Source organism: Bufo bufo, chromosome 1, assembly GCF_905171765.1.
Source record: "Bufo bufo chromosome 1, aBufBuf1.1, whole genome shotgun sequence".
Taxonomy (NCBI): Eukaryota; Metazoa; Chordata; class Amphibia; order Anura; family Bufonidae; genus Bufo; species Bufo bufo.
The window spans coordinates 205,072,433-205,093,788 of record NC_053389.1 but is presented as its reverse complement, the minus strand read 5'-3'; the positions used below and the strand labels follow the sequence as shown (position 1 = coordinate 205,093,788).

Here is a 21,356-nt window from a genome sequence, read left to right as displayed (position 1 = left end):
AGCTGGCACTGATTGGTGGTGCTAATATGGCGGGCACTGTGACTGGTGGCTAATACGCTTGGCACTGACTGTTGATGCTGAGACTGCTGTCACTGTGACTGGTGGGTGATACGGCTGACACTGACTGCTGGCGCTGAGACCACTGGCACTGTGACTGGTGGCTGATACAGCTCGCACTGACTGCTGGCACTGACTGGTGGTGCTGAGACGGCGGGCACTGTGACTGGTGGCTGATAGAGCTGGCACTAACTGGTGGTGCTGAGACCACTGGCACTGTGACTGGTGGCTGATAGAGCTGGCACTAACTGGTTGTGCTGAAACCACTGTCACTGTGACTAGTGGCTAATACGCTTGGCACTGACTGTTGATGCTGAGACTGCTGTCACTGTGACTGGTGGGTGATACGGCTGGCACTGACTGCTGGCGCTGAGACCACTGGCACTGTGACTGGTGGCTGATACAGCTCGCACTGACTGCTGGCACTGACTGGTGGTGCTGAGACGGCGGGCACTGTGACTGGTGGCTGATAGGGCTAGCACTGACTGCTGTTACTGTGACTGGTGGCAATGATTGATGGCTGGCAATTATTGCTGGCACTGATTGGTGGTGCTGGCTAATACTGCTGGAAGCAGCTGCAGTGTGTATCTGAGAGCAATTTCTGTCACTGTATGTAATGGCGGCGCTTCTTATGCACTCTGCTTCTTATGCACTCTGCTCCAACTGACACCACACACCATAAGAGGCGGTTATGGGCCAGAAGCGCAGTTGTGGGGATGGTGTGATTGGACGGCTCCATGCTGTGGGCGGTCCGTACAGTGTGTGGTGCGCCATGTGTTTATTGGCTGGCGCAATTGTGGGCGGTCCGGGGCGGCGACTTTGATTGGATGGCCGCACTGCATGTGATGCGCTGTGTTTTTATTGGCCGGCGGCGCGGTGCTTTGGGCGGTCCCTGCTGTGTGTGTGTGGAGTGTGTGCTGATTGGTTTGTGCGCCGCACATGCGCACTTCACTAAGGCTACTTTCACACTGGCGTTTCAGGGTCCGCCTGTGAGATCCGTTTCAAGGCTCCAGTTTAGCCCCAATGCATTCTGAATGGATGCGGATCCATTCAGAATGCATCAGTTTGGCTCCGTTCCGCCTCCATTCCGCTCTGGAGACGGACACCAAAACGCTGCTTGCAGCATTTTGGTGTCCGCCTGGCGGTGCGGAGCCGAAAGGATCCGTCCTGACTTACAATGTAAGTCAATGGGGATGGATCCTTTTAAATTGACACAATATTGGTGCAATTGTAAACGGATCCGTCCCCCATTGACTTTAAATGTAAAGTCAGGAGTCCCTATTAATATACCATCGGATCTGAGTTTTCTCCAATCCGATGGTATATTTTAACTTGAAGCGTCCCCATCACCATGGGAACGCCTCTATGTTAGAATATACCATCGGATTTATTAGATCGTGAAAACTCAGATCCGACAGTATATTCTAACACAGAGGCGTTCCCATAGTGATGGGGACGCTTCAAGTTAGAATATACTAAGAACTGTGTACATAACTGCCCCCTGTTGCCTGGCAGCACCCGATCTCTTACAGGGGGCTGTGATCCGCACAATTAACCCCTCAGGTGCCGCACGTGAGGGGCAGCAGGGGGCCAGACCCCCCTCTCTCCCCAGTATTAAAAGCATCGGTGGCCAGTGTGGCCTCCCCAATATTAAAAGCATTGGTGGCCAGTGCGGCACCTGAGGGGTTAATTGTGCGGATCACAGCCCCCTGTAAGAGATCGGGTGCTGCCAGGCAGCAGGGGGCAGTTATGTACACAGTTCTTAGTATATTCTAACTTGAAGCGTACCCATCACCATGGGAACGCCTCTGTGTTAGAATATACTGTCGGATCTGAGTTTTCACGATAGTGAAAACTCAGATCTGAAAAAGCTGTTATGCGGACGGATCCGCACTGAACGGATGGTCGTGGTTTTATTGGCCGGCGGCGCGGTGCTTTGGGCGGTCCCTGCTGTGTGTGTGGAGTGTGTGCTGATTGGTTTGTGCGCCGTGCATGCGCACTTCACTAATCGGCACACGCGCACGGACAACAGCCCTGAGCACGTACACAGGGCTTTTATTAGTATACAGGGAGTGCAGAATTATTAGGCAAGTTGTATTTTTGAGGATTAATTTTATTATTGAACAAGAACCATGCTCTAAATGAACCCAAAAAACTCATTAATATCAAAGCCGAATATTTTTGGAAGTAGTTTTTAGTTTGTTTTTAGTTTTAGCTATTTTAGGGGGATATCTGTGTGTGCAGGTGACTATTACTGTGCATAATTATTACGCAACTTAACAAAAAACAAATATATACCCATTTCAATTATTTATTTTTACCAGTGAAACCAATATAACATCTCAACATTCACAAATATACATTTCTGACATTCAAAAACAAAACAAAAACAAATCAGTGACCAATATAGGCACCTTTCTTTGCAAGGACACTCAAAAGCCTGCCATCCATGGATTCTGTCAGTGTTTTGATCTGTTCACCATCAACATTGCGTGCAGCAGCAACCACAGCCTCCCAGACACTGTTCAGAGAGGTGTACTGTTTTCCCTCCTTGTAAATCTCACATTTGATGATGGACCACAGGTTCTCAATGGGGTTCAGATCAGGTGAACAAGGAGGCCATGTCATTAGATTTTCTTCTTTTATACCCTTTCTTGCCAGCCACGCTGTGGAGTACTTGGACGCGTGTGATGGAGCATTGTCCTGCATGAAAATCATGTTTTTCTTGAAGGATGCAGACTTCTTCCTGTACCACTGCTTGAAGAAGGTGTCTTCCAGAAACTGGCAGTAGGACTGGGAGTTGAGCTTGACTCCATCCTCAACCCGAAAAGGCCCCACAAGCTCATCTTTGATGATACCAGCCCAAACCAGTACTCCACCTCCACCTTGCTGGCGTCTGAGTCGGACTGGAGCTCTCTGCCCTTTACCAATCCAGCCATGGGCCCATCAAGACTCACTCTCATTTCATCAGTCCATAAAACCTTAGAAAAATCAGTCTTGAGATATTTCTTGGCCCAGTCTTGACGTTTCAGCTTGTGTGTCTTGTTCAGTGGTGGTCATCTTTCAGCCTTTCTTACCTTGGCCATGTCTCTGAGTATTGCACACCTTGTGCTTTTGGGCACTCCAGTGATGTTGCAGCTCTGAAATATGGCCAAACTGGTGGCAAGTGGCATCTTGGCAGCTGCACGCTTGACTTTTCTCAGTTCATGGGCAGTTATTTTGCGCCTTGGTTTTTCCACACGCTTCTTGCGACCCTGTTGACTATTTTGAATGAAACGCTTGATTGTTCGATGATCACGCTTCAGAAGCTTTGCAATTTTAAGAGTGTTGCATCCCTCTGCAAGATATCTCACTATTTTTGACTTTTCTGAGCCTGTCAAGTCCTTCTTTTGACCCATTTTGCCAAAGGAAAGGAAGTTGCCTAATAATTATGTACACCTGATATAGGGTGTTGATGTCATTAGACCACACCCCTTCTCATTACAGAGATGCACATCACCTAATATGCTTAATTGGTAGTAGGCTTTCGAGCCTATACAGCTTGGAGTAAGACAACATGCATAAAGAGGATGATGTGGTCAAAATACTCATTTGCCTAATAATTCTGTACAGGGTGTAGATATTGAAATATTGCACAGTATAACCTTAATTCAGTAGTCATATCTTTTTTTTGTGATGAATGTGAAGCAAACCAGGTTTTGAGCTTTAGCCCACGGAAAAACTGGTGTAAATCGATTTCCAATTGTAACCAGTCAGTATTGACATCAGGACAAAAGTTCAAGCCCTTGGTTAATAATTTCAATTGTATGTCCGATAAACAGTGGCTGTTACTTGGCCCTGGTCTTTTTGTTTTCTATGTCGCCTTCTTCCAACACGTCGAGTTGTTTTTTTCCGGATTGATCGAATGATTTCTCTAAAAAAGATGATGTACTGGAATTTTTTAGCTCACTTTGTGCTGATCCTTTCGTGCTGTTCCTCTTTCCCATCTTTAAATTTCGTGGTTGTGATTCTTGGTTGTCTGTCCAATTGTATACATTTCCTGTGTTGTAATCCGCAGCGTCCCGCTGCCATTTGCTTCTTGTTGTATCTTGTATATCATTCCTTATTTATCCACAAAAGGAGATAGATAGATAGATAGATAGATAGATAGATAGATAGATAGATAGATAGAGAGATAGAGAGATAATGAGATGATAGATAGACGTAAGAAATTCCACAGCACATCCAGGGCATAAAATCAAAGTACCGTAGTTTCTTTTTATTCACCAGACGATAGATAGATAATGAGATAATAGATAGATAATTAGATAGATAGATAGATAATAGATATATAATGAGATAGATAGATAGATAGATAGATAGACGTAAGAAATTCCACGGCACATCCAGGGCATAAAATCAAAGTACCGTAGTTTCTTTTTATTCACCAGACAATAGATAGATAGATAATGAGATATAAAAATAAGAAAATCCACGGCACTTCTAAAAAACTGTTGATGTGTTTATTACACCAGGTGTGACGTTTCGGTCCTCTCAATGGAACCGAAACGTCGCACCTGGTGTAATAAACACATCAACTGTTTTTTGGAAGTGCCGTGGATTTTCTTATTTTATATTTGATCTGGATGTTGGAACACTTCCGTGGCCGCTGGCACTCCGTCTTTCCATTTGTCTGCAGTGCTGCCCAATATTTTATTCATTGTAGATAGATAGATAGATAGATAGATAGATAGATAGATAGATAGATAGATAGATAGATAGATAGATAAACCAAGAAGTGACGTTTCAGTCCTCTTACTGGGACTATTCTCAAGCAACTGAATACGTACAAGTGCACAATATTTATCGGTCCATGTGAATTTGAATACATAATTGGTATTTAAGATTTACATCATCATTATATATTTAAAAATAATGTATCATCCAATTCATACAAAATAATCCATGAAGATGAGATGTGTCCATATAGTGCATATTGAACCTTGTCAAAACCATATACCGCATGTACATTATAGTGCTGATGGTATAGAACATGGAGCCTCGGCGTGTATCAGATCGTACTGCGCATGCTCACCAACCAAGTTATGAGCTTAAAAGCAAAAAAAAATACTAGATGACATAATGTAAATAGATAATAGGGTGACGTTGGAGCACCTAAAGGGTATATAATGGGCCATCTTGATAACAACAGGTGCTGGAGAACTGCTGTAAACACATAGCACTGCATGTGGATTATGCTTAGATGCAGTGGGTATGCACCCTGGGTAGTTCCACTGGAGTGTGCGTACCCGTGACACACAGCAGTTCTTCATCCTTATGAATGATCTCCTGTTCTGCTTGCAATTTGGACTTCTAGATAGATTAGATAGACCAGGACAGATAGACAGATAGATAGATAGATAGATAGATAGATAATAGGTTAATAGATAGATAGATAATAGGTTAATAGATAGATAGATAATAGATAGATAGATAGATAGATAGATAGATAGATAGATAGATAGATAGATAGATAGATAGCTATGACCCTGGCCAGACACAGTAAACGGCCCAAAACTCTGCTTCAGGGAGCAGTATAGTGAGGCTTAACCATAAATTTTTATAGATGTCTTTGATATCAGGGTCTGTATCAGTTCCTTGGGCCCAGCAGAGGAAATTATTCTCAGGTTCAGACTGCCATATCATCAATAGTACCTAATAGATTTTGAATCAAAGAAATAGACCCTCATGACAAATGATTATCTCAGCACCAAATAGATTTTTTTTCTCCTGGAGTTTTGCGGCCAACTATTGTATCCAGGGTCGGACTGGCCCACCAGAGCACCAGAGGATCCTCTGGTGGGCCCAAACTCTGACAATGATGGACCGCTAATAAAACAGAGCCCTTAAGGTCCTGTATACACTTCACTCTGATGCTGAGAGCCCCAGAGTCTGGGCCCACCGGAGGATACTCTGGTACTCTGATGACCCAGGCTGACCCTGATGTTGATGTATAATGTATTTTACTCCAAATCACAATTCTAACTTCCTACCTCTACCTACAGCAACACGTGGCAAAAAATTTAAAAGTAGAAGAGGCTTTTGCCACAGTTTAACCACAGTCAGTAGCTGCAGTTTACTTACATTATCAGTTCTAGGCCACTAATACAGTGTCTTAGCACATTGCCAGCCACAGTGGTCCCTGACTGTGCCAGCCACATTGAGTCATGACATTGACAGCCATAGTGCCCCCTTACTGTGCCAGCCACATTGAGTCATGAAATTAAAGGGGTTGTCTGAGTTACCCCTTTCTGGCCCTTTGTTTACCTGCAATAACAACAATCTCTGCCCCTCCCCCTGCACTGCTAAGGGAGTGAATACAAATGCTGCCCTGAGTGACATGTCTGACTGCTGGGATACTCAGCAGCATGTTGTATTTGTAGGACTACAAGTCCCAGCTTTACAATGACACTGCTGATACACACAGGATCTTCCCCCTACCTGTTTTTGTGCAATGCTCTGCAGAACTCCTCTGTTAGCTCCTGTGCCCAGCATTTGTCTCCTCACTGCCTGCAGCTACTAAGCCTTCAGCCCTGAGTCTGTGCAGCTGAAGAGGTTAATGTTTTTCCTCAAGAATCCAGGGAGAGAACAATAAGCAGCAGTCGGCAGTGCAGGGGGCGTGGCCAACACAGTGACATCTTGTGTACAGGCACATATCTGCTCTCTCAGGCTTGTGCACCAAACATCATCAGAGCAGGGAAGGAATGGGTAACGTGAGGAGAGAACCCGATGGCCGTGAATGAGGGACCTTGGCACGAGCGCAGGTCTCGCAGGCTGCCACAAAACCCTCAACCGTCTTACGAAGAGCCGGCCACCAGAATCTCCAAGCAACGAGATCCACTGTGGCTCTGCTCCCCGGGTGCCCTGCAAGGACAGTATCGTGGTGCTCCTTAAAAACCTTGTGTCGTAAAGCGAGAGGCACAAACAACCTCCCAGGGGGACAAAGATCAGGAGCCTCTGCCTGGGCTGCCTGAACCTCTGCCTCCAAATCAGAATAAAGAGCAGAGACGACCACCCCTTCAGCCAAAATGGGACCCGGGTCTTCAAAGTTCCCCCCTCCCGGAAAACAACGTGACAGGGCATCCGCCTTCACATTTTTAACCCCAGGGCGGAACATATGAACAAAATTAAATCTAGAAAAGAACAAAGACCATCTGGCCTGTCTCGGGTTCAGACGCTTGGCCGATTCCAAGTAGGCCAGATTCTTATGGTCTGTAAACACGGTAATAGGGTGTCTGGCTCCCTCTAACCAATTGCGCCATTCCTCAAAAACTAATTTGATGGCCAACAACTCCCTATCTCCCACATCGTAATTTCTCTGTGCAGAGGAAAGTTTCCTTGAGAAAAAGGCACACGGTCGCCGTTTGGCAGGAGAGGGACCCTGAGATAAGACCGCACCCACACCCACCTCAGAAGCGTCCACCTCAACAATAAAAGGTAGAGAGACATCAGGTTGTACCAAAATGGGAGCGGAAGCAAAACTCTCTTTGATACTAGAAAAGGCTTTAAGCGCATCTACTGACCATGAAGAAAAATCTACCCCCTTTTTAGTCATATCAGTGAGTGGCTTAACAACAGAGGAATAATTCAAAATTAACTTTCTGTAATAATTGGCAAAACCCAAAAACCGCATCAGCGCCTTCTGATTCTCAGGAAGCTCCCAATCAAGCACAGCTGACCTTCTCAGGGTCCATGCGAAAACCAGAAGCGGAGAGAAGAAAACTAAGAAATTGAATCTCCGGAGCCGCAAACACACATTTTTCCAGTTTAACGTACAATTTATTATCCCGCAGAATCAGCAAGAACTGACGTAGGTGGTCTCGATGAGTCTTGAAATCAGGAGAAAAAATCTAAATGTCTTCCAGATACACCAGTACAAATTTCCCCATTAAATGATGAAAAATGCTGTTCACAAAATGTTGGAAAACGGCGGGAGCATTCATCAAACCAAAGGGCATAACCAAATTCTCGAAATGACCCTCAGGGATATTGAAGGCCGTCTTTCATTCGTCCCATTCCCTGACCCTGACTAGGTTGTATGCCCCTCTTAAATCCAACTTAGAAAAAACCTTAGCCCCAACAATCTGGTTAAACAGGTCCGGGATCAGAGGAAGCGGATATGGGTCACGAATCGTGATACAGTTCAGCTCCCTGAAATCCAGACAAGGTCTTTAAAGAACCATCTTTTTTCTTAACAAAAAAAAAACAGCGGCAACAGGTGACTTTGAGGGTCGGATGTGTCCCTTTCTCAGGCTCTCAGAGATATAAGTACGCATAGCGACTCTTTCAGGTTGGGAGAGATTGTATAAACGTGATTTTGGCAGTTTGGCGCCTGGGATGAGATTAATAGGGCAGTCGTACTCCCGGTGCGGGGGCAACTCCTGGACACCACTCTCGGAAAACACATCCTAAAATTCAGAGAGAAAAGATGGCACAGTCTTGGTAGAAACCTCTGAAAGAGATGCCGTGAGGCAATTCTCTCTGCAAAACTCACTCCAACCATTTATTTGCCTTGCTTGCCAATCAATGGTGGGGTTATGTTTAGTGAGCCAGGGTAGCCCCAACACTAGAGGAGTAGGTAATCCGCTTAAGACGAAACATGACATATCCTCAACATGAGCGTCACCCACAGTCAAACGGATATTGTGAACTATGCCCTTTAACGATCTTTGAGAAAGTGGAGCGGAATCAATAGAAAAAACAGGTATATCCTTTTCCAAAGTGCATACCTGGAAACCATGCGTTATTGCAAATTGATTATCAATGAAATTGACAGCTCCTCCACTATCTACAAAAATCTTACAAACAATGTTCTTGCTGTCTAGCGCCACCCTGGCAGGTAGGAGAAAACGGGAACTACAAGTAAATGGCAAACCTTCAATTTACGCATCAACCTTGCTAATAGTAGCAAATGGAAAGTTTTTAGAGGGTTTTTTTTATTTTTGTTTTTGTTTTATTACCCTCAGAAAACTCCATGAATCTCCTAGAGGGGCAAACATTAGCCAAATGATTTATACCCCCACAACAGAAACAAACCCTCTTCTGAGAGCTGAATCCTCTACTATCAGAGGCAAGCAAACCCAGCTGCATGGCCTCCTCCTCAGAGGGGATTGAGAGAGACTGAGACCCCTGCGCACTGAATGAGACATCCCCACTGTCCTTGGACTGAATATGACAGGAAGGAGTAGTCTCCTCTCTCTCTAAGACGCCTGTCAATACGAACAGCTAGAGACATGGCAGATTCTAACGAGGCTGGTCTCTCATGAAAAGCAAATGCATCTTTCAATCTTTCTGAAAGACCATGGCAAAATTGACTTCGGAGTGCAGCATCATTCCAACCAGTATCAGCTGCCCATCTCCGAAATTCTGAACAATATATCTCTCCGGACTGTTTATCCTGGCATAAAAGACGCAGTTTAGATTCAGCCAGAGAAATACGATCCGGGTCATCATATATCTGCCCCAGGGCTACAAAAAATTCATCCACCGATCGGAGGGGCCATGCCCCGACCGGCAGCGAAAAAAGGCCCAAGACTGAGCGTTATCCCTGAGCAGCGAGATGATGATCCCCACCCTCTGCTCCTCATCACCAGAGGAATGGGGAAGTAGGCGAAAATGGAGTTTGCAAGCCTCTCTAAAGCGAACAAAATTCTCACTACCCCCGGAGAACGTATCCAGAAGCGAGATCTTAGGCTCGGAACAAACTCCATGAACGCAAGCAGAACCGGTCACCTGAAACTGAGACACAGTTCTACGAAGATCTGCTACCTCCAGTGAAAGACCTTGCATGCGGTCAATCAAGGCTGAAACCGGATCCATGCCTAAGACGGTTATGGCGGTTTATAATGTCACGGATGGTGTTGCAGAAAGCTGGAACTTATAAATAAAGATCGGACTGGCTTGATCCCAAACTAAGGCGCATATGGGTGAGCCCTATAAAACCCCTAGAGCTATGCCCATGCAAAGATCTTTATGGTAGACGATTGCATGTCCACGTACCTTTATACTATCTGACACCTGAAAACCCTATTATAGTGAGGGGACACGACCACCGGCTCTCTGCACTTAATATGGACGGAGTCAGGGTCACCTACAATCAAGCCAGCAAGTAAACACAAATAAAGGAAACAGACTTATCTGAGGAATCAGGAGAAGGAGCATCCAGCAGTGAACAACTCATCCAGGAAGAAGTATAAACCGCAAAGTGAGGCAGTATGGGAGGGAATATAAAGGGAGACAATCAGTGCAAATAGATGACAGCTGGGAGAAGGAAAGGAGATGACAAAGTGAAAACAAAAAAACAAAGAACTTCATGCAAGAGGTAGCGAAGAACGTCTAACAGACCTTCTCACAGAGCTGGCGGTGACACATGGGTAGTCATCTTTCAACAGTCCCATTTAAAGAGGACCTGTCACTTCACTTGACGTGTCTGTTTTAGTAACTACTTGCATTTCCCATGAAGTAACAACTCTGGAGCATCTTTTCTTATAACTCTTTTTTGTTTTGTTCCTCTATTATTCCTTCTAGAGGCCTATTAATAAATGTACAACTGGGTGTTACCAGCTGGAAGTGTGTCCCTAAACATTCTGACATTGTCCAATCAGTGCTTCCAGTGGCAGACAGACATGTCACTAGAGGTAAGAGGTCCTCTTTTACCCCTTACTGACCTACACTGTACAGCGGAAGTCTTATTTTTAAACATGGCGCCCGCTCAGCAGCTGTATTACACTGCAGACACCCAGAGGCACTGATAAGGCCGATCATGGACATTTAACCCCTCAGATGCCATGGTCAACATGGCATCTAAGACGACTTTTCCCGGGAGCAATGTGCTCCTGGGACCAGAACAACTCCCCTGTGCTGAGATCGGGGGAGATGTTTGGTTGTTGTGGTGGCCTTGGTCCTTGTGAATGCTCTTCCACAGCTATGTTCCTATAGAGCTCTGTCTGTGGCAGGACTCCATAGAACCTTAATTATTCTTCTATAGACTGTAATAATAATTCATTGCAGTCTATGGGAGAAACGATCCAACAATTGCATATTAAATTCCCCTAGGACCAGGTTGCGGCCTCCGCTGCAGTGCAGATATGAGGTGACCAGAGAGGCCAGCGCTTTTTCCTATAGTGTGGAAGCACGGCCACTGCTACTGGATTGCAGGGTGGTGGTAACCCCTAGAAATGAGCCATGTACAATGTGATGGAAAAATGAATCAAGCCAGCAAAGGAGGCAATATGGACAGTCACAATACATTAGCAAGTGCCTTGAATTAACCTTGTCTACATGATAAATGCATTTGCTGAAGTGAGACAACCCCTTTATTATTTATTATTGATGGCCTATCTTCAGAATAGACCATCAGTATATGATCGGCGGGGATCCAACATCATGCAACCCCGCTAATCATCCATTGTGTAGTGGACGGAGCTGGTTACTGCAGCACTGCTACCACTGAAGTGAACAGTAACCGGCTCTGTCCAATACAGAGATGGACAGAACTGTGAGAACTGCAGAACACCTGATTGGGAGGTGTGTAGGATGTCAGACCCCTGCCGATCAGACATTGATAACCTATCCTAGGGAGAGGATATCCACATTAAAGTACTGGAAAGCCCCTTTAAACAAAAACTGTTGATAAGTCATGGACTTCTTATCATGTCCAGTAAATAAGGTTGATCTGTTCCTCTACCAAATGTCTCATAACCAATCACACTAAATATACAAGTTAAAGTAGCCCTCTGCGAATATGTATGGTGGTTTTATAAGTTCTGTTCCAGTTTCCAATTTTATCATGTAGACTGCACAGTGATTCTCTGAACTTTATATTGTCTGCCTCTCTATGCAAGTCTATGAGATGCTCAATGTTAGTCTCATTGGAATGCATAGAGAGATTGACTTCCAGTTTACATAGAAGATGCAGGAGAACTTGGAGAGTTAACGTGCAGTCACGTGGCCCAATGGGACCATAACTGAACTTACAGTATAAATCTGTAATAAAGCCACCAGTAACAAAGGATTAACTTAACGTAACAACTATTTATCTAATGTAACTAGATGGAATAAAAGAGGCTTCTTTAATATTCAGTTTAGTGGCTTAATGATCTTTGGCAAAAACAAAACATGAGCTTTCTATAATAATCATACCTGACTTGGGATACGAAACAATGTAGACGTCATCATCACGAACATGAAATTCTTTCTCCAGGTACTGCAGCCTTTCGGGCGAGTACATCAGAGAAGCAAAGGAAATCCCTTTGTGTTGGAAATAGTCGGTGTCCATAGTGTCTCCACAGAAAATAAAACCTGTAAGACTTCGCAGAGGAAAATCATACAGTCTTCTAGTTCACTGAAATAAATATGGTACTATATGGCAGTATATGAGATGCAACTTATTGTCACATCAGCTAGGACATAAAGACGGTGTCATACTAAGAAGACCTACTTTGTCATCTACTGCTGCCCTGTACCCTAACACAAAGCCAACTTAACTTGAAACAAGTTAAAACTTGTGGAGCTTCAAAGAAGAGGAGAGCATAAAAGAAAAATTATTTTTATAGATACTTACTTTGAACACTATGCCCATCCCATAAAACATTAGACGTGCCCAGCTCTATGTCATGCTACACCCTAAAGCTGTTGTACTGTACTTCTGTGACTCAGTAACATAGGTGATGAAAGCACCAAAAGGTTCCAGCCATCGGTATTATTGTTGTGTTAGTGTAATATGGCACTGCATAAAGTAGACCCATGACAGACAAGCTGTTTAGCCGTAGGGGTAGGCAAGGAGATACACAGCAGGATGATGGCTAGAGAAATGAGCAGACATAGAACTGTGCACCTGCTATAATAAAGAAAAGCCATGCATGACGGAACATCAAAGCCAAGACACTGACACAAGCGTAGGCGTGCTGGTCGGACCCCATCATGGCCACTTTTACACAGACCATACAAAGAATACAGCAGTGACCAGTCAGAGGTAAAACAGCAATAATAATCCAGTGACATCTCCTCTGATTGAGGCCACTTGCTTTCCCAATATTCTCCATGTGACCCAATCACCATGATGACTTCTCCTGACAGCACAGTTTGCTGCTGTCACATTTACAGTATTTTTTTTTTTACACTTATTTTACTCACCTATATAGCACTGACATATTCCGCAGTGCTTTCATACAAGAAGGTAACAATGAAAAAATGAAGAAAAACGTTTGGTCAGTAAGTGCAGTGACCAGGAACGGGTTCGCTGATGCCACTTTTAGTGCAGTGGCCGGGTCAAGTTGATAATATATCCTGTATTTGTTCATGACACCAATTGCAGCGTGCGCAGGGTATTATCCCAGGGCCAGGCTCGGACTGGCCCACAGGGGTACAGGGAAATCCCCCGGTGGGACCCTTGAGCAAGGTGGGCCCCTTGTCTCCCACCCCCTGCACAAGTGGCACATAATACAGTAGACTTACTGCATGGGTTTTCCTAGGTGTTATAATGCACGTCCCAGATTAGGAATGCCGGAGTGGTGTAATGGCCTATAATGTCTCTGTAGTATAGTGATAATTGTGTCACGGTGTCTCCTACCTGGGTACGGCTGGACTCCTGGCTCCTGGCTCACTTGCAATAAATTTGAGTGCAGTGATAGTATTAGTAATAGAGGGATTTTGTAGAAGAAATAATGTCCAGACGTTTAGATGAAGTTCAAACTTTTTTTTACTTGACATAACTTGCATCCAAGCGGTATACAGCTTTGGTCTCTTGGTCCCAGCAGGTTTTGGCAATCATTGGCAGGAATGAATACTTCTGCTTTAAATGTGGAGCTTGCAGGATAAAAACGTCTGCTTGGTAGCTCTGTAACTGTGACAGGATTAGCTTCTGCACTTATCTGGTACCTTCTGCTGTGTGGGGACAGACTAGCTGAGGAGGAAATAGCTTCTTCTAGGCACTGAACTTATCTCACAGATGGATTCTCAGGGGATGCTTTCTTCCTGGAACTCTGGAGGTTGTCTGTAGTTTCTGCTTTTTCTCATCCAGCTGAGCTGAAGGTGCTAAGACTGGGAATATTGCCAAGTCTCAGCCCAGACTAGGTCCTTGCTTTCTTCCCTATGCAGGGGAGCTCCACACACACACACACACACACACACACACACCCTACCCCTAGCAGGGGGTGGGCTACTCTCCTCTCTAACTTCCTTATCCACCCATGCTGCAGGATGTGGGACCAGCCCACCTCTCCACAGAGGGGGAGCTAAGCTGGAATAATCCATTCCCGCTCAGATACATTAAACTGTAACTTGTACCTGCCAATGTGTTGCTGCCACCTACTGGTAACCAGGCAAATTACATGAACAATTGCATTTAACATAGGTTTATATGCACATTTGTGGGGGACATAATATAAATTACATCAGATGACAGTATAAAGGCTCCTAGAAGATAGTAGCAGGGGAGAGGCATGTAGTAACACAACTCTGGGGTGTTACATAAGGCCCAAAACAGGCTGTCACTAAGGGGTTAATACTCCCATCCTGCTGCTACCAAAACTGATTCTCCTCCAATAACCTCCCAAATATGTACAAATCATGTCCATATATACTGTTTACCTTAGTCTACTTTTTGAAAAAGTACTTGATTTTGTAGTTTTATGACTTGAGTTTCCCCCTCCTAGACCCACTGAACAGGAACTGTTGTGGGAGGGCTACATGATTGGACTGTAGAGAGTTATAACTACAAGTCCCATGAATACTTGCATGTGTGGCTCTCCTTCCTCAGCTGTCATATAACTCCAGTCTTCTTCCCAATGGTGAATTAAAGGGCATTCTTATCTTGTCCTAACATACTGATTGCCATTAATAATCACCATTATGTGTTTCTCGATACTTTGCCTTTTTTTTTTGTACCTATGGCTTTCATCCTCATTTTGGGTCATTTGCTGTTAATGAAAAGTTGGAGATGAAGATCAACTTAAATACAAACCTGAAGAAGGCCCAGTTTTTGCCTTTTACTGACCTTCCTGGCTTAGACTCTGTGGCTTGTCTCTGGATTACCCCTTGCCTACTGATTTGGCTCCTACTATCTCTCCTAGCTTTCACTCTGGTTTGTACTTCTCTCCTATAGTTTCAAATATGTTTGACCACAGCACTCTTTCTTGACCTGGCAAAACTGGGTGCACGTCCAGGTTTTGTTCTTAACTCCACCTCAAGAACTGTATATGTCGTATAGATTTAGACAGCACTCCAACAACAGTTATGATGCTCAGTGAATTTTATTTCATTTCATTTTAGCCGGGCACAGTGGTACACAAGCAGCAACGTTTCAGGCTAACATAAGGAATTCATCAGGCTGATAAAAAATAGAATGAAAAAATATATCTATAATGTGTGCACTAGCATTTATACACAAAGAAATTACAGATCTATGTAATACATGATTCGTGTATAAAAAGCAATGCATAAATATGATTTTTAGAACATGATTTTTTTTAAAACATGATTTTTTGAACATGACAACATGACTCTTTTCAACATGATTGTACATGGAAGACATACTTAATATAGAGCTGAAGTCAATAGCAAGTGATTAACACCCAACAGACAGTCCATACAAATGGCAGGGCTAAGTGAGGAAAGAGATACATATACACCATACATGGTCAAATCAAATCCATGATGACTGTAAAAAGTCATCAGGAATGTGATCCGAGCTAAATAGACAATACTAGATACAGTGTGATTAATGACAGGCTGAAAACATGATAACCTAACAGGCAAAGAGAGAAACAGAAAAGGACAATAGTGGGGATATAAGGCATAAGGTAAATGGAGAGGAGCGGATAGGGTAAGATCATGTCCCATAGGGCGAGAGCTAAATGCAGTGAAGCTCAAACTTACCAGTATCGTGGCCACATAAAGGACTCAGCCGGCACTAAACTGTAGTGCAGGGTGCCATTATAAATACAGGCAAACAGTACCTGATTGGTGGCTGTGGGTCACCCGCCAAACTATGTGGGTGGGAGTATCCCAGAGTGAGGCGTGGGACGCGGGGGCAGCGCTTCCAAGACGTGAGCGCTGTTTGGATATGTGGCCTAAGTGCACATGCGCAGAGGATATGGGAGGTAGGAGAAGCCCTCCCAGGATGCAAGCATTTATCTGATGTGTGATGGGAGCGCCACATGGGTGCGCATGCGCAGAACACAGAACCAAGTGCCTGATACAAATAGGTAATCTATTAGCCAAGTTACTAGAAGGCAACATAAGGCTGGGCTGTACTTCTCTCCTGCCATTTCTTGGCATCTTATAGGTCTGCTACCCATAAGTTTGCACCTGTTTTCTGCTGCTTTCCTCTGGAAATGTAACCTGGATCCCTAGCAGCCAATTCCAACCTGCCTTGTTGCAGTCTCCGGTGAACAGTTTTTTGAAAAAGGGATGCTGATAAAAGACCTTCTACTGGGTTTTTGATTTGTGTGGGGCAGAAGGTTCATAGAAGTTATCAATCTTGTATCTTTACAACTACTTTTACCCTTTTTATTTAAAATCGACAATGTGTTACATATATGTAAATCCCGCTAAAAAAGTACCTTTCACCTATGACTTTGCCTAAAGGACCTCCTCCTGTACATCCAGTGCACTGGAAAGGTTATTGACTTGAAGAACATTCTTGGGTACCAGCTTGTACTGTACATGTGGATTGTCTGGCTTGCTCTTTTCATAAGAAATTTCCACTTACTGTAAATCTGTGACTAGATGTAAGGGTCCCTCATAGAAAGGTAGTACTGACGGTAAGTTACCTTTCCCTAGCGCCTGGCTGTTTTAGGAGGGTTGGTGTGCCAAGCCCTGACGGGTTAATCTGTGAGCCTGGACGCCAAACTAGTAAGTTCCTGACTTGGCTTCTAATTCAAGAGCCTGATGGGGGATTGCTGGCTCCTGTTTTGAGCTCTGTGTTCAGTCAACTTTGTATTTGTGTTAGATCTTCCTGTGTTTGTTTCTGGATTAACCTCTTTTCTTCTGATTTGGCTTCTACTACCTTCCTGTCCTAGACTCTGTGCCTTCTTTCTGGAGTACCCCTTGTCTGCTGATTTTTGTTCCTACTGACTCTTCTAGCTTTGATTCTGGTTTCTACTTTTCTCCTTCCACTCCTTGGCATTAAATACGACTGCTACCCATGAGCTTGCACCTGTTTACTACTGCCTTACTCTGCAGATGTAACCCGGGTACTTAGCAGCCAATTCCAGCCATTCAGACAAAAAAAAAAAACAGAGAAGAGAAGAGAAATGTAATGTGCAAGAGTACTCACTCCCTGAAAAGTTTGTGAAACCACCTTATGCTGTTATTATAGATGCAAATCTCTCAGTGTATTTAGCTTAGATATGACATGTAGACACTGGGATTTTTGACCATTCCTACAGGCAAAACTGTTCTAACTAGTTAGATGGGGTGTGTTGGTGTACAACAGTTTCTCAATTGGATTGAGGTCTGGGCTTTGACTAGGAAATTCCAAGACATGTAAACGTTTCTTATTAAACTGCTCCAGTGAACCTGTGAAGCTTCAGCAGTATTTTTATGGGCATTGTCCTGCTGGAAGATAAACCTCCATCCCAGTCTTATATTACTGAATCAGGTTTTCTCATGAATTGCTGTGTCTGTTTTCATTCCTTTAATAAAAAGACAATAAACAAAAGAATAAAAAAAAAATTGCCCTGTATTTTCTATCATTCTTCTTTCATTCAATCCTGACCACTTTTCCAGTCCCACCTGATGAAAAGCATCCCCATAGCATGATGCTGCCACCACCATGCTTCGTTGTGGAATGGTGTTCTTGGGGTCATGGGATTTGCTCCATACATTGCTTTTCCCATGGTGGACAAAAAGTTCAACTTAAAATGTTTTTCAGGAATAAGGACATATTAATAATCTTTATTTATATAGCACTACCATGCTCCACAGCGCTTTACAATTTATAGGGTTCATGTACAAAAACAAAAGACATCACAAGGTTACCGGCTAGTAAACAACAGATTCACTAGGGGTGAGGGCCCTGCTCGCAAGAGAAAGTGGGGGTGACCCAAAAGGTAAAGTTGATTGTTATATGAAGTGGGCCAGCCTTCTGGGTACAGAAAGGAGTGGTGCAGGCCAGGCTCCATGAGCTAAAGAATAAGGGTTGGGGGGGGGGGTGAATGGTGAGGAGTCAGTTTAGGTAACATTATAAGCTTCAAAAGATGTGTTTTTAAGAGCAAACATTCAGAGAGACGGCCGGAATAAAACTACGACATGTCATAGTTTTATTCTGGCCGCCTCTCGGCATGTTTGCCGTGCTGCCGCCGGAACTCCGTCCCGCCCCCATTATAGTCAATGGGGCCGGAGCGGTAGTCCGGGGGCACGCGTGCTCTAGCGGCAGCACGGATCCGACAGTCTGTTCAGCCGCCGGAACAGACTGCCCGAGTTCATTGCAGCTAGTGTAAAACTAGCCTAAGGCATGTTTAAAAGTAAAGGCAGGTTTACACCGCATGGTGTTACAGCCGATTGTTGGGAAGCAAGTGTTTCTTCCTAACAGTCGGCTGCTCATTCAGTGAAGGAGACTTCTGCATTTACATGCAGTGAACTCCTTTACTGCATGATGATGGGGGATCATTGTTTCAGGGCAGCAGAAAAAAGAAGTCTGGTACTGTGCCAATAGAAAATAGAATAGTTTAGTGCTCTCATTAAGAGAAACAAAATAATGCTTAATGCAGATGTAAAGCTTCTTGCAAGGATTTTGGCCACAAGGCTTTCTATGGTTATTTCCTCCATTGTCCATCCAGATCAGAATGGCTTTTTTCAAAACAAGGGTACGCATCACAATCTGCATCGGCTCCTTGCTAACATACAGGCCCCTGGGGGGACTTCCCGCTCCATCTGTCATTGGATGCCTCTAAGGCATTTGACAGGGTGGAGTGGCACTTCCTCTGGAGGGTTCTGGCAAGGATGGGCTTTGGGGAAAGATTTATAGGTATCCTCAAACTATTGTATAGATCTCCCACGGCAAAATTGAGTTTTAATGGGATCCTGACTACTAGTTTTGACTTAAATAGAGGCACGCGTCAGGGCTGCCCATTATCCCCATTGTTATTCGGTATTTACATTGAACCCCTTGCTATGGCCATTAGGCAGGATGATCAGGTTAAAGGATTTGGTACACTAGGAGTGCAAGACCGTATCTCTTTATATGCGGATGATGTTCTTTTTTTTATAGATCACACGGAAACAACTCTTCCCAGAACTATTCAAATGGTTAAATCATTTGGTGAGGTGTCCGGTCTTCTTATAAACTGGTCTAAGACCAGTTTGATGCCAATAGACCCCCTACCACAGAAAGAGGTTCTTGTGACTCAGTTGGACATTGCTGACACTTTTCAATACTTGGGCTTGATTATATCGCCCAGGGTTGAAAATTTTGTACAACTTAATTTGATCCCCCTAATAACGAAAACTAGAGCTAAAATAGCGATCTGGCTGAGACTTCCCCTATCCAGAGCTGACCGAGTTTCACTGGTTAAAATGGTGATACCACAATTCCTTTATGTGCTTAGGAATACACCTACCTGGATAGAAGATAAATATTTTAAACTCATGGAAAGAATAATTAATGATTTAGTGTGGGGAAGAAAACGAGTTCGAATAAAATTGGAATATCTATATAAACCACTGGAGTGTGGGGGTTTAAACCTCCCCTATCTTAAAGGGTATTTTATTGCTGCCCAGTTATTGATGTGCTATGAATCAAAAAACAGTGCACTTTTAGGGAGGTTAGTAGGGAGTTATGTACATAATAATATATTTACCCTGCTGGAATCCGGGCTACTGAGGAGCCAAGAGCGGGGTTACAGAGAGACTATAAAACTACTTTTGAAAGTGTGGGCTACTACTAGAACATGGCTGAAGGTAAAGGGTTCACTTACATTCACGACTCTTTGGCATAATGTACACTTACAGATGTTAGATGGTATTGCAGTGGACACATTTTGGCAAAAGAATAGAATTTTGTATATTTCACAAGTAATTAAGGATAGAGAGATTAAGTCATTTACAGAGTTATCACATAATGTAGAAAACCTTTCATGGTTTAGGTACTTTCAATTGCGTTCAGCATTATCTAGTCTGGACGATAAACTGGTGTTGGATATAGATAGTTCATCCTTCTTGAATGATTGGACAGGGAGGACACTTTCTAGAATGAAGATTTCAAATATATATAAACTATTACTTAAGGCACGGTTTAGTGATACACAGTCACCAGGACAAAGAGCCTGGGAGATGGATTGTCCGAATATACAACTAGAAGGGTGGGGGAATATCTTTGCGAATCTAGGTTCACTATCCCAGAACTTTAATCATGTTCTAGTACATTTTAACATTTGCCACAGACTATATGTCACCCCTACATGGTTGAATAAATGTGGGCTAAGAGATATGTCTAAGTGCCCTAAATGCGACACCTCAGGTGCGGACTATCTTCATATGATCTGGACCTGCCCAGAACTTATAAAATACTGGAATAGCATTAATAACTTCATCACCTATAAACTAAAAATACGAATACCCTTTGAACTACAAGTGTTTTTGCTTAATGAGTTTTCCAAAATAAATAGCCACAAGTATCAAAAGATCTTCCTAGGCAGGATACTGCTGCTAGCTAGAATTCTGGTTAGTCGGACTTGGTTTGCTCGACATACTCCAGAGCTAAATACATGGCTAAACCTAGTTAACAAGGTAAAAAACTACGAGCAAATCGTGTATAAGCAGAGGGAAGCGGATGAGAAGTGGATTAAGATATGGGGCGGTTGGAAGATTTGATTAGTTGTGACAATTTTTTCTTTCTCTTTTTCATTTATTTATTTATATAATTTTTTTCTCTCCTCTCCCCCCTTTTTTCTTCTATTGGGGGGGCAGGGGGGAAGAGGAGGGTGGACGCATAACAGGTATGGGGAGGGGGGTTGGTGCAGGGAATTGGGATAAGGGGAAAATATACTGAAGTTGGGGATTATTTATTTAATCCTTTTGTTTATTGTAATCTGTTTTGATATATTAATTAATAAAGATAATTAATAAAAAAAAATAAAAAAAGAGAAACAAAATAAAAATATTGCAGGTTTAATACCTTTTAATGGCTAACAAAAATAGAAGTAATGATGTTACATAGCCAGCTTTTGAGACATCACCAGTCTCTTCATCAGGCGTACTACAAGAGTGTATGAAGAAACAGCAATATATTTATATACAATAAGAACAAAGACGTGGTG

General features: G+C 43.5%; 1 protein-coding gene across 3 annotated transcripts in view; it reads right to left on the bottom strand.

Moving 5' to 3' along the window:
- LOC120986920 (sulfotransferase 2B1-like) overlaps positions 1-12,782 on the bottom strand; it is a 64,645-nt gene extending 51,863 nt beyond the window's left edge. Inside the window, exons 1-2 of one of the 3 annotated variants that reach the window (XM_040415603.1) lie at positions 12,659-12,782; positions 12,238-12,396 (exon numbers count right to left, since the gene is read on the bottom strand). In XM_040415603.1, coding sequence (XP_040271537.1) covers positions 12,238-12,373 — 136 coding nt within the window. In that variant the 5' untranslated portion in view covers positions 12,374-12,396; positions 12,659-12,782. The other 2 variants (XM_040415602.1, XM_040415601.1) reach the window with 2 other exon arrangements.
- Between the last annotated feature and the right edge of the window lie 8,574 nt (positions 12,783-21,356).